At 42.5% G+C, this 14,785-nt stretch overlaps 1 protein-coding gene across 3 annotated transcripts in view; it reads right to left on the bottom strand.

Annotated features, from left to right (window-relative positions):
- Positions 1-14,785, bottom strand: part of LOC121535966 (FERM and PDZ domain-containing protein 4-like) — a 52,356-nt gene that overhangs the window by 8,146 nt on the left and 29,425 nt on the right. For 2 of the 3 annotated variants that reach the window (XM_045209263.1, XM_045209264.1), the window contains exons 2-7: positions 11,442-11,558; positions 3,444-3,546; positions 2,308-2,353; positions 2,079-2,183; positions 1,534-1,641; positions 1,166-1,297 (exon numbers count right to left, since the gene is read on the bottom strand). In XM_045209263.1, coding sequence (XP_045065198.1) covers positions 1,166-1,297; positions 1,534-1,641; positions 2,079-2,183; positions 2,308-2,353; positions 3,444-3,546; positions 11,442-11,558 — 611 coding nt within the window. Of the gene's footprint in view, positions 1-1,165; positions 1,298-1,533; positions 1,642-2,078; positions 2,184-2,307; positions 2,354-3,443; positions 3,547-8,689; positions 8,854-11,441; positions 11,559-14,785 lie in introns of all 3 variants that reach the window. The other variant, XM_041843207.2, reaches the window with a different exon arrangement.

A 14,785-nucleotide genomic window follows, 5' to 3' on the forward strand; every position in this document is an offset into this window, starting at 1 on the left:
ACACTCTTAGAAAAAAGGCTTCCAAAAGGGTGCTTCGGCTGTCCCCATAGGAAAACACTTTTTGGTTCCAAGTACAATCCTTTTTGGCTCCAGGTAGAACCCTTTTGGCTCCAGGTTGAACCCTCTGTGGAAAGGGTTCTACATGGAACCAAAAAGGGTTCTTCAAAGGGTTCTCCTATGGGGACAGCCGAAGAACCCTTTGAAGTTCTAGATAACGTCTTGAGCTTACAGATTTCAGCCCCTTACAAGAATCATAACAAAACATATTACATATCTCTTTTCGTCCTTGAAAATGTAATTTGTTATTCATCGGTTATTTCCATTATTGCTTACCATCACAGGGCTGTCTATGCAGGATGATGGTGATGCATATTAAAAGTATCCTCACTATGATCGCAGTACACTTTCATTAAACCATTGAAAGCAGAGGCGCCCTGCTGTGCCGGACTTGATAAATCATGCTGTGCTCTTGAGTCGCTCTGTGAATACTGAGCAGGAAGTGTTTGTGTACGTCCCAAATGGCACCCTATTCCCTAGTGCACTACTTTTGACCAGCACCCTATGGGACACTGGTCAAAAGTAGTGACCTATAAAGGGAATAGGGTGCCATTTCGGATGCATACTTTGGCTGTCTCAGCTAGAAGCTTGGAGTGTGATTGTGGTGTAGTGCTGGAATAGAATTCCCTCTTATCTATAGGCTACTGAAGAGGCCGAGGTGGGAGTGCGTTTAGGAAGTAGAACGGGATCACTAGTGTGACTCTGGGCTAGCAACAGATTAATGACTGCCATTCTCTCCATTCTCTCTGGGATGTTAATAACCTGGACCTGCAGCTATACTGAGACCTATCCTCCTGATATAGGATAGAGGGTGTCTAGTTCAGTTACATTTAGGATTCTCTTTCTTCTTTTTCAAATTAGTAGGAATTATGTCAGAAAGAAGAAGCTCCAGTTGCTTCTTGTTAGATGAAATGCATAAGTGTAAACTGCAAAGCACTAGTAAAAAGGGCTATATAAATTGATTGGTTGATTGATTCATTGATTGATCTCTGTCATGAATTGGCTAGGTATATCTACCATAAGAGGTCTCTTGACCTCAATGGGACTTCCTGGATAAGTAAAGGTCAAATCAATGACTTAGCGTTAGCATGCCTACAGTAATTCCTACCTGAGTTAGCATCTCCTGCTCATGCAAGAGTAGCAGCTTGCTGCCCGATCCCTCCGTCCGCTGCTCCAGCATCAGGGAGAAGTGCTCGATGCACTTGATGGACAGCTTCTCTTGTAGGGTCATGATAACATCCTATCACATCATAACCAAAGGTCAATTTCAATGTCCTAATACCAAATGATTAAAAAAATAACAAGACTATCTTTTATTTTGGTTCTCATTTTCTGCCCCCGTGTAGCTAAGGTGGTTAGAATGCAATTTGCATTTCAAGTCAAGGTTGAGTCCCCATGCCATATTCCATTAATTTCCTCTCATTTCGCTACAGTGATTATGGAAACAGGGACACCCCCCCAAAGTGTCACACACACCTTGATGGAAGTGCTGCAGTCGAACCGGAACGACTTGGTCTGCCCGTTCTCCAGGTACACCTTCAGAACGTTCTGCATGAAGAGGAGAGAGTTGTCCTTCACTGTGTTCTGGGTGGAAACGAGACACAGAAGAATGACAGACAAGACATACATTAGCCTACATGAAGAGGACAGAGTTGTCCTTCACTGCCTTCTAGGTGGAAACAGGACATAAAAGACCTCCAGTACAAAGGAATGACCTTACATTGCTTGCTAGCGTTGTTGACCTGTCTGGATGTAGCCAGATAAACAATTGTATACCAACACATACTATAGGCTGTGTTCCAGTATCCATACTATTTAGAATGCATCCCCAATACGTTGCTTCATTTGAAGTGATATTCTGGTGTGGATATTAGAACAGAGCCTTACTTATACAAAACCCCCAAAGTAGATATCATTCATATGAACTAAATCTACACTAATCAGTTTTGTCAGTTCAATTGGAGGTCAAAGGTCAAATGGATCAATTCAACTGTCAACCATGTGACAGGAGGAGAACTTACCGGAACCTGACCGTTAATGATGACCTCTTCTGCGAAGCGCACTTTGACCGGATTGGACTTGAGCTTGGCTTTTTTGGCTGCACTGATGAACGCTGATTTGGGCGACTGAGAACAGAGAGATTTAGCATGGCGGTCAGGATGAAACCAATCCTTGTGTCAGGTGTGCAGAAATGTTACATCTTGTTATTATAAAGAACATGACCAGTTCTAAAAAAATAAACATACTCACAGGGTATGGCTGGACAACAGTCAACATAATGGACTCCTTACAGTTTCTGGAGGTAGAAAAGCACATTTAATTGACTGATAGTTACAGTGAATGACTTCGATTTAATGGCAACGTAAACAGAAAATCAATGATTTCCAATCCAATGTAATGAACTAAGGGACACACACACACACACACACAGACACACACACGGAGGCACACATACGCATGGACGTGCACACACACACGCACGTGCACACACACATGCACGTGCACACACATACACACACACACACACACACGGAGGCGCACATACGCATGGACATGCACACACACACACACACACACACACACGGAGGCACACATACGCATGGACATGCACACACGCACATGCTGCACACACACACGCACGTGCACACACACACACACACACACATACACACATACACACACAAACCATATTCTGGTATCTGGGGGGATGAAATGTTATTAAACATTTTCACGTCTCCACAAACAAACAGACAAGAACACAGCCTCACTTCAGACTCTGACATTTATCAATTTCTAATTAAATGTCATATGTCTGCCATGTTAGAAAATATAATTACCCAAGCTTTTGGCTGAGTTTTATGCAGTAATAATTGGATAGGAAAATGTGAGAGCTGCCCAATCAAGTAATGCAGTCACGAAAATGCAATGTTCACTTTTCAGAGTTGAATAGAAAAACGACCAAAGGCAGACGCTAGCTCCACAACATTATGTCCCTTTGATCAAGTCTGGTCATCCCTCAGTAATACAACATGTCAGCCGTGTTTACACTACACTAGACACATTTCTGAGCGCATAATCACAAAATAAAAACTACAACATGAAGGACAGGACACAAGATGTGCTCCCCTAAGGGCATGGTTTGGATGTGTCTTGGAAATTACAGCCATCAAATCACCAAATCGTTTGTAACACCTCTACTTTGTTAAGCTGACAGAAATAATTGGTCATGAAATTATTTCCTCAAAGCAAAAAGTGCCTGAAAAGTCTGGCGCCTGAAGGACCATGGGAGATAACAGCTATTGGCACAACTGGACATAGTTACCTATGCTGAATACCCTAGATAAACAGACATTAAGTCAGACAGTCAGACAGACAGACAGGGTTACCTGACGAGGTCAATGACTCGTTCCCTGGGCGCTGAGCTGACTGCCTCGTCGTTGATCATGATGATCTCATCTCCTGGGATCAGCTTTCCCTCCGACGGACCTCCTGCAAACACACACACACACACACACACGCATACACACACGCACACTCACGCACGCACACACACACACACGCGCACACGCACACACACACAGGCACATGAATGCACAGGCACACGCACACACACACACACACGCATACACACATGCATACACACACACACTGATTGTCAGGAATTTGAACATACATTTGTCGTTAACAATGCTCCATGTTCACATTATCTTGTGTTCAAATCTGGTTTCAAACATCAGCACTGCCCACTAACACCAAAGAAAATTAACTCATGACATTTTTCTCAAAAACACACTGTCTGCGTCCCACTCTCTCCTGTGGAGATTACGAGCTTCTCAGCCGGCGCTGGCAATTGAATCTCTCTGCTTGTGTTGTGGAAACACAAGACAAATGAAGATGGGCCTTTGTTCCCAACACCTGCACCGATTCTGAAAGCGCTAATTATTTTCCAACAGGAAAGTCTGTTTCCCGCGATAGTGGAGTTTTGAATGAATGGATTGATGGATGACACTGGCTGAGGAGAGGAGATGTGGGGAGAGTGTAGGGGGCCTCAGAAACTCTCCACACATCTGAATAGAATAGAGAGAAGCTGAGAGAGGAACCCTCTGCCTCACTTAGTCATATAATGACAACTGTTTTGTAGTCTCAGTCTGTAGTTACACTAAGCACTGGATGAGCAACACTCATAACGTTGACTTATAATGTTTAATATGTCATGGTCTTTCAGTAGATTATTGGGTTAAAATGAAAACAGCATGGAATACCTAAATGACCGATTGTCCAACGTCCATCATGTAATCAATCAGTGATTAGTGTTACTCACGACTAACAATCACTATACCTCAGTAAAATTGTCATATGAGAACAAAAGTAATTTGATTGGTGTCACTGCATGTCCAATTGCATTGTGCCATTGAAGACAGCCTAGTAACTGTCACACTAATGATCAGAGAAAAGCTACCAATATAGCACTGTGTTTCACTGAGCTCACATACAGTGGGGAAAAAAAGTATTTAGTCAGCCACCAATTGTGCAAGTTCTCCCACTTAAAAAGATGAGAGAGGCCTGTAATTTTCATCATAGGTACACGTCAACTATGACAGACAAAATGAGGAAAAAAAATCCAGAAAATCACATTGTAGGATTTTTAATGAATTTATTTGCAAATTATGGGTGGAAAATAAGTATTTTATATCATTTTGTCTGTCATAGTTGACGTGTACCTATGATGAAAATTACAGGCCTCTCTCATCTTTTTCAGTGGGAGAACTTGCACAATTGGTGGCTGACTAAATACTTGTTTTCCCCACTGTACAGCGTAGTGGAGATTAAGATCAAGAGATAATTGTTACGTCAAGAATCCATAATTGCTTAGAGGGTGCTTTAGGCGAGATACAGTCCATGGCAGTGGCTGCCTCATGCATTTATTTAGTCAGGCAGATAGATGACATCACACCAGGGCCAAAAGTCTCATTAGAATTAACACGACCCTCATATTCCTATTATATTCATTAATAATACTGGATCATGACAATAGTGGTTATTATATTGTATTGTTGATCAAACACTGATTATTGAAACACCCCCTAGGCTGATAGAGATGTGACAAGTGTCCCTGCTAACAAAGTGCTGCGCGTGAAAAACCCCACGGCATCAATGTCATACTACAAACATGTGACAATGCATGAACTGCTCTTATTAACCAAAATATAGACACTGAAGTGTTACTGACACTTCAAAGGTCGATGGAAAAGCCAGAATTAATCCAAGGATATACATTTGAAGTCGGAAGTTTACATACACTTATGTTGTAGTCATTAAAACTCGTTTTTTTTCAACCATTCCACAAATTTCTTGTTAACAAACTATAGTTTTGGCAAGTTGGTTAGTACATCTACTTTGTGCATGACACAAGTAATTTTTCCAACAACTGTTTACAGACAGATTATTTCACTTATAATTCACTGTATCACAATTCTAGTGGGTAAGAAGTTTACATACACTAAGTTGACTGTGCCTTTAAACAGCTTGGAAAATTCCAGAAAAGAATGTCATGGCTTTAGAAGCTTCTGATGTATTTCAAGGCCTACCTTCAAACTCACTGCCTCTTTGCTTGACATCATGGGAAAATCAAAAGAAATCAGCCAAGACCTCAGAAAAATAATTGTAGACCTCCACAAGTCTGGTTCATCATTGGGAAAAATGTCCAAATGCCTGAAGGTACCACGTTCATCTGTACAAACAATAGTACGCAAGTATAAACACCATGGGACCACGCAGCCGTCATACCGCTCAGGAAGGAGACGCGTTCCGTCTCCTAGAGATGAACGTACTTTGGTGCGAAAAGTGCAAATCAATCCCAGAACAACAGCAAAGGACCTTGTGAAGATGCTGGAGGAAAACAGGTACAAAATGATCTATATCCACAGTAAAACGAGTCCTATATCGACATAATATGAAAGGCCGCTCAGCAAGGAAGAATCCACTGTTCCAAAACCGCCAGAAAAAAGCCAGACTACAGTTTGCAACTGCAGATGTGGACAAAGATCGTACTTTTTGGAGAAATGTCCTCTGGTCTGATGAAACAAAAATAGAACTGTTTGGCTATTAAGACCATCGTTATGTTTGGAGGAAAAAGGGGGTTGCTTGCAAGCTGAAGAACAAAATCCGAACTGTGAAGCACATGCTGTGGGGGTACTTTGCTGCAGGAGGGACTGGTGCACTTCACAAAATAGATGGCATCATGAGGAAGGAAAATTATGTGGATATATTGAAGCAACATCTCAAGACATCAGTCAGGAAGTCAAAGCTTGGTCGCAAATGACCCCAAGCATACTTCCAAAGTTGTGGCAAAATTGCTTAAGGACAAAGTCAAGGTATTGGAGTGGCCATCACAAAGCCCTGACCTCAATCCTATAGAACATTTGTGGGCAGAACTGAAAAAGCGTGTGCGAGCAAGGAGGCCTACAAACCTGACTCAGTTACACCAGCTCTGTCAGGAGGAATGGGCCAAAATTCACCCAATTTATTGTGGGAAGCTTGTGGAAGGCTACCCAAAATGTTTGACCCAAGTTAAACAATTTAAAGGCAATGCTACCAAATACTAATTGAGTGTACTAATACTAATTTGAACTTCTAACACACTGGGAATGTGATGAAAGAAATAAAAGCTGAAATAAATAATTCTCTATACTATTATTCTGACATTTCACATTTTTTAGATAAAGTGGTAATCCTAATTTTTACTAGGATTAAATGTCAGGAATTGTGAAAAACAGAGTTTAAATGTATTTGGCTAAGGTGTATGTAAACTTCCGACTTCAACAGTAAAGGTATCCATGACACATACACTACAATGTAATTTGCATTGACTGAAATGTCTTGGAACACTTTGTACCAATATGATATTCAGTAGATTTCTAAACTACATGTAGGAACATACACTACCAGTCAAAAGTTTGGACACACCTACTCATTCAAGGGTTTTTCAATTTTTTTCAATTTTCTACATTGTAGAATAATAGTGAAGACATCAAAACTATGAAATAACACATATGGAATATTTGAGATTTGAGATTCTTCAAATAGCCACCCTTTGCCTTGATGACAGCTTTGCACACTCTTGGCATTATCTCAACCAGCTTCATAAGGTAGTCACCTGGAATGCATTTCAATTAACAGGTGTGCCTTCTTACAAGTTAATTTGTAGAATTTCTTAATGCGTTTGAGCCAATCAGTTGTGTTGTGACAAAGTAGGGGGGTATACAGAAGATAGCCCTATTTGGTAAAAGACCAAGTCCATATTATGGCAAGAACAGCTCAAATAATCAAAGAGAAACGAGACATGAAGACATGAAAGTCAGTCAATATGGAACATTTCAAGAACTTTTAAAGTTTCAAGTGCAGTCGCAAAAACCATCAAGCGCTATGATGAAACTGGCTCTCATGAAGACCTCCACAGGAATGGAAGACCCAGAGTTACCTCTGCTGCAGAGGATAAGTTCATTAGAGTTACCAGCCTCAGAAATTGCAGCCCCAATAAATGCTTCACAGAGTTCAAGTCACAGACACATTTCAACATTAACTGTTCAGAGGGGACTGTGTGAATCAGGCCTTCATGGTCGAATTGCTGCAAAGAAACCACTACTAAAGGACACTAATAAGAAGAGACCTGCTTGGGCCAAGAAACACGAGAAATTGACATTAGACCGGTGGAAATTTGTCCAAATTTGAGATTTTTGGTTCCAACTGCCGTGTCTTCGTGAGACGCGGTGTGGGTGAACGGATGATCTCCTCATGTGTAGTTCCCACCGTAAAGCATGGAGGAGAAGGTGTTATGGTGTGGGGGTGCTTTTCTGGTGACACTGTCTGTGATGTATTTAGAATTGAAGGCATACTTAACCAGCATGGCTACCACAGCATTCTGCAGCGATACGCCATCCCAATCTGTTTTGGGCTTAGTGGGACTATCATTTGTTTTTCAACAGGACAATGACCCAACACACCTTCAGGCTGTGTAAGGGCTATTTTACCAAGAAGGAGAGTGATGGAGTGCTGCATCAGATGACCTGGCCTCCACAATCCCCCGACCTCAATCCAATTGAGATGGTTTGGGATGAGTCGGACCGCAGAGTGAAGGAAAAGCAGCCAACAAGTGCTCAGCATATATGGGAACTCCTTCAAGACTGTTGGAAAAGCATTCCAGGTGAAGCTGGTTGAGAGAATGCCAAGAGTGTGCAAAGCTGTGATCAAGGCAAAGGGTGGCTACTTTGAAGAATCTAAAATCTAAATCTGTTTAACACTTATTTGGTTACTACATGATTCCATATGTGTTATTTCATAGTTTTGATGTCTTCACTATTATTCTACAATGTAGAAAATAGTAAAAATAAAGAAAAACCCTTGAATGAATAGGTGTGTCCAAACTTTTGACTGGTTCTGTATATATCTGTATATGTTCCCATGAAACAGCTACAGCCCTGTTCTGATATGAGTGTCATGTATATTGATATGGCTTTAAATTAGAGATCTTCAGGAGAGTTTGGTCAGTGATCATCATGGGAGATGTAGGCGGAGGGATATACCAGGAGGGGTCATGTAAGATGTAGGCAGTTGGTGGGACTTAGATGCATACCAGGAGTGACGGAGCGAACCACTACTGGTTTCTCGCTCCCGGCCACGAAGCCGAACCCCAGGACGGGATCCCGTCTCATCTCCAACAGCCGGGGGGCAGGGGGCACCAGCTGCACCCCATCCAGACGGTGCACCTCCTCCAGGGAGCTGCTCTGGGACACATGGCTGAGGGGAAACAGGAACAGGCAACGCATCATCAGAGACAGACTCAATAGAGCAGCCTCTCAGTGCAAACTGATCCAACAGGAGACCAAGGACATAGGACTCTCCTGACTAGAACAGTGTTTTCCCTACTATTGGGTGGGCCTCAAGCCAAACTCTTTTGTTCCCTGCCTAATAAAATTGGCTTCTACTTATTTTTCAATTGACATTTTTGATGCCAGGGGGCCTGAGTGTTCAGTCATTTCATACTCACAATTGAGAGGAACCGGTGACAGGGTAGTGGGATCAGTGTGGAATTCTGTTATTAACTCCAGTAATTATTATTTTTTATTTTACCTTTATTTATACAGGTAAGCCAATTAAAAACACATTCTTATTTACAGTGATGACCTGATTTACAGAAACAATCAGCAGTCTGGCACCCTATATCTGGGTGGGGTCAACATTCTAAAAATAGACACTTCCCACTTAATTTAAATTGTGCTACATAACATTACTAAACCATCTGACATATTTGCACTCACTCACTCACACACACACACACACACACACCAGTGGAGGCTGCTGAGGGGAGGACAGCTCATAAGAATGGCTGGAACGGAGCAAATGGAATGGTATCAAACTATGTATTTGATACCAGTCTACTAATTCCGCTCCAGCCATTACCACAAGCCCATCCTCCCAATGAAGGTGCCACCAACCTCCTGTGACACACACACACCTGACCATTATTATCTCCAATGGGTCAAAGGTTAAGGTTCACCGTCTGGCATCAGTGATGTGATTGGGTGTGGCATCCTACATTTGTGCTTCTGATGTACCCACTGCACCATACCCACAGTCTACATCCTCCATGGTAATCGTTTTTTGCCCTCTCTTTACCTATTCCTATTGGTTCTGTCCATTCCCCTTTTCAACTAATGTCTATTGATTCTGTGATAATATGAAGTATCTCTGGGTTATATAATCCATTCACTCTTTAGGCATCTCCATTCTCTGTTCAGGTCCATTTTCTCAGGGCTAGTTTCAATACAGCTTCACTACTTTACTGTAGCTTTCATGATGATTTGTCTTCAGTCCCGTACCCTAGGTGATCTACACGCAGGTATATTGATCATGGTTTAATCTCCAAGAGCTGGGCAAAGGGTCAGAGTTCAGAGTTCACTGGCGTCTGTGCCCTGGAAGGTCCGATGCTGATGTTGCAGCGGATCCACACAGACCGGGACCAGGTAATCCATACATGGGTACACCAAAGGCACAGTATACACTGGAATGTCTAATATTCCCTGGATATCAAAGGATAATATCAATAGTGTGGACTGTCTGGGATTCAGGATTCAGAGGGTTCAGTGTATTATCATTATCCCAAGTGCACAGAGAGGGTGATATATTTGAAATCCACTCAGTCCTTTATGCCCAATAGGGAGACCCCTCTATTATACTCAGGCCAATCAGAGAAATATATCGCCACAAAGGCAGATATATTGCTCTGAGACCAGCCATATATTATCCTCCTAATACCCGTCCTACACCTCAGATGGTACGGCTCGCTTAAAGATGGAGATGCACATACACGCCCACACACACACGTAGGCAGGCAAGCACACTCACACATTCCCCTTTGCCATGAAGGAGAACAACAACATTCACTAAACCTGTAACAGTAGGTTATTCTAGGTTAGGTTAGGAGAACAATCTCTTCTGTTTACCTGTCCTCATCCATTTATTTATCACGCCTAGAAATCCAATTGTGACGCTCCCTTATCTGCACTACGGTGTCATCTCTGGAAACGTCATCCCATTCTCACTGGGATCAAAGAAGCCTTCATGTTAGTGACACATCTAGAGATAGGAGACATCACCCTTTCCTTGTTCAGAAGTCCTGCGTCACCCAGGGGGGAAAAGGTGTGTTTTATGTGTCCACAGAAGTAGCAATGGGAATCAGTATTCCGAAAGAATTCCAGACACTGAGGCAGTCTACGTCAGACGGGGATGAAGCGACGGGGGTGGGGAGGGGGGGTGATCACTATTCCATTGGCATACTGTTGCTACAGGACATGGGAGAACTTGACGTGTCCGGAATATCCAGACAAAATAGGAATGACTGACCTTTACAAACTCTACACTAGTCCTCATATTCCTTAGGAATCTCCATTACAGCGTACGCTTTCACTAGCACCTGTCATAACTAACGTTTTGAGTAATCACACTTTGTCACACCCTATGAAGCATGTGTGGGAAATTTGATCAGAGGATCATTTAAAGTTTATGGCAGGACCTTGAAGAAGGTACAGTGATGCCGAAACGTTGGTGGTTTCTTACCCAATAAATTACTAGGGGTTTATACATATTTGTTTTTATAGCTTACAGGACTATTAATCAAACAATGTATGTGATCACACTCACTACTTATATTCTAAGGCACACTCCCTGAGCGACAGTGTGTCACGTGTTATAATGCTAAAACAAGTGATTTGAATGTTAATAGCTGAGTGAGGTAGATTTGAATTAGGCCTAGAAGTGGAATGATTTGCAACTGTTAGGGGGGATGTGTGGTTTGGGCCTGGACACTGGGGAAGGATGGTACTTACTTGCTGAAGTAGTCTCGGCCGTCCCTGGAAGAGCCCATGTCCCAGCCATAGGGGGGTCCCGGCAGGGTGCCCCAGGATCCAGAGGGGGGAGGCCAGCCCGATGATTTGTTCTTGTGGCTGAAGCAGAGTAAAATGAGGTATAAGGATGATCGTATGGACAATATCCCTACTTATTAAATTGTGATGTTGCTGTAAGCAGCACCTTTCTCTGAGCCTACCCACTACTGGACTGTGGGACATTGTTTTTCATGGTCCTTCGAGCTGGATATCTACATAGCTTAACATAATTGGCTACTATGGCCATTACATAGCTGCTGTAGTGAAATCCTGCCATTAAATTGTGTTACGAGTGTGAAGGCATGAGACAGTCAGAGAACCCCGAGACGACCGTCAGATGGCTCACTGTAAATGAAATGAATGATGTAATCGAGACGTCAAGGCACAACAGGCTTCAAACTAATGCTTGGGGATCCGTGAAATTGGTTTTGTATTAACAGAACCAAAATTGGCATCCTCACTTGGATTAATTTAGCATAAAGTGTGCCTAGAATCAAAATGTATCATTGCCACTCTCAACCCTTCACAAGGCCAGATCATACAGAACAATAGCCACCATCTTTAGATTTTTTCACATACAAAAGATTGGCCTCCAGACTATCACTCTCCAGATGACTTTCAAGCCTTGAGGTAGAAAGAACACTGTCGTGATAGTTCAATGACAATGCCAAGCTAGGGCACAATGGAACATTGTGTGCGACAAACACCCACAGATTGATGTGTCACAGTGTATTCATTCACACTCTAGCCTCCAGCCTCACATCGACACGCTACACTACATTGATGTCTGATGAAGATAGACTTTACACATACAGCAATATGTGGAACAATGAAAACAAGATCAGAAAACATGTTTTCTAATACTTAAATATCCCTCGAAAATATCCTCCTTATAGACTTAATGGGTTGACTACATTAAGCCATCAGTGGGACAATATCACCCCCATTATCCCATCATGGGGGTGGGTTTCAGAGAGCCAGCCATGCAGTCGGTCGGCATGCTTGAGTTTCAGCGTGTGTCTCATTGTGTTGAAAAGGCTTTTGGTCTAAACTCTAAACCAAACTGCTGTGGCGGATTCAGAGCTGAGGCCTTCCCCTCCTTGATCTTCTAATCCTCCTCTTCAGAGCGAAAACAAATCCACCACTGTCTGTGTGTGTGTTGATGTGTGTGTGTGTGTGTTTATGTGTGTGTGTGTGGAGTAAGAGGATTTAAAGGGAGAGAGGAGGAGGAGAGGGAGTGTATGAAAAATGCCACTCCACTAGAGATCTGATGTCACAGCCTAGCAGGGAGCAGATGGGGGAGACTGTTCCTCATAAACTGTTTTTGAATGGAAGGAAAAGGGTTTTAACTATTGAAGTGGGAACCCTGTTGTCTCAGTACAAATATGATCATTGTTTTTGCAGGAAGGAAAAGTTGTTGGAGTGATTTAAAAAGGAGAAGACTATGATGATAAAAGATTCAAATGATCAGTTTAATGATCACCATCATCATCATCATCATCATAAAACAGATAGTGGCTGTACTTTGCCATGCATTAATAAAAAAAGCAACCGTTGAACTATGAAGCCTCTAATCAATATGAAACGTGGGCATGTAGCAATACTTTTCAAGGAAATCGAAAAGCACTTTCCCTTTCAGAGGTAGAATTGGTATTTTCTGAAAAGCTTTTGCCATCATGTGCTGCAAAAAAAAACAAAGAAAGCAGAACCACTCAAGGCCTTGAACCAATCATTCTGATTGAACTGCAAATGGCCCCAAAGAACTCAAACTGAGCGACAAATTCAAAAACAGAACGATTATCTATTGGCCATTCTGAACAGAATGATGGTGAATCGAGTCATTTCCCAAAGTTGTTTTAAGATTTGGGCTTATAGCCTAATACCTGGCTGTGAATGACAGCCAGTCTCATGATGACACATAGTCTGTTGTATGATGGCCATAGCCTCCTGCATGAAGTCTTACATCCTATTGCATGGTTACACCTTCAAAGCTTGCCATTCCATCCATTGATTTTCCCTTCTTTTGATCAGGTCCATAAAACGCTTGAAACAAACAATGGCCTACAGTGGCAAATTACACAATCAGCAATCTCCCTGCACTGTATGTGTGTGTGTGTGTGTGTGTGTCTGTATCCTTGTGTTTACTCATTGTGCAAGCATTGCTCAGTGTAATATCTTCGCTATGTCTAACCTACATGCTTTGAAAAGGATCTTTCAGATCATATGTGTCACGCACACTCTCCAGCGTCCACCCAAACATTTCTAAAACCATCTTTTTTGGAGCAGAAAGGTTTTCGCGAGGATGGAGTCTAGCATTGTCCTATTCTTCAAGCAAGAAGCGTGTCAAAAGCCATTTTTCTTTTTCTGAGTGCTCCCATCTTCGTATACCCATCTAGTTGTGGGCTATTCTGTGGCACCACCGCCAGCTATGATCATCAGAACAATTAAAGCTTGGTTCAGAGAATAGCATTCTTGTCAAGCTCGGATGGCTGAGGAGACCTCATGCCATTAGTGCTAGCAGGCTTCGTCACACTTCACACAGCAGTATGTTCAGCTTGGACGGCTACTCACTCACCATGCTCCAGCAAGCAGGGGTAAAGAGGCTGGACAGAGAGAGAGACATATACAGAGAGGATGGGGGGTGAGAGGGAGAGAGAGAGAGAGAGAGACAGAGAGATACAGAGAGATACAGAGAGAGAGAGAGAGAGAGAGAGAGAGAGAGAGAGAGAGAGAGAGAGAGAGAGAGAGAGAGAGAGAGAGAGGAGGGAGAGCTGGATAGAAACCCTTCATCTTTCTCCCCCACCACTTAGACCTCTACCCAGATATTCAGCTAGCCAAACTCAAGTTAATAGCATTTCCATGATGCGTTAGCACAATGTCAAAAAGAGATACTACAATCTCCCTCCCTGGGCACTGCCTCTCTTTTTACACTCTAAGGAATAACTAGGCTAATACCCCCTTTTCCCCAAGACTGGATGGAGGACATAGAAATACTCAACGACAAGAGAGCACTTCAGTCATAAAATTGAGACGAGTCTCGATCTCGGTCTCTTAAGGAACCAAAGCGAGCACTTCTGGGGACAGGAAACATTAACAACATTTGAGAAAAATCTGCCTCAATTTTGTCTTTCTTTACAGCATATTTTCACAATATAGTTGTTTTTCATTATACATTGGCTAAAAGGCCTCCCTTGTTTGGCAGGAGTTCCACAGTTGCAGGGAGCAAAGGCTAAAGTGAGTATATTTTAGGCTATTTTCCCCCAACAACCCAAGTTACTCTCCCTCCA

This window comes from Coregonus clupeaformis, chromosome 29, assembly GCF_020615455.1.
Source record: "Coregonus clupeaformis isolate EN_2021a chromosome 29, ASM2061545v1, whole genome shotgun sequence".
Classification (NCBI taxonomy): domain Eukaryota; kingdom Metazoa; phylum Chordata; class Actinopteri; order Salmoniformes; family Salmonidae; genus Coregonus; species Coregonus clupeaformis.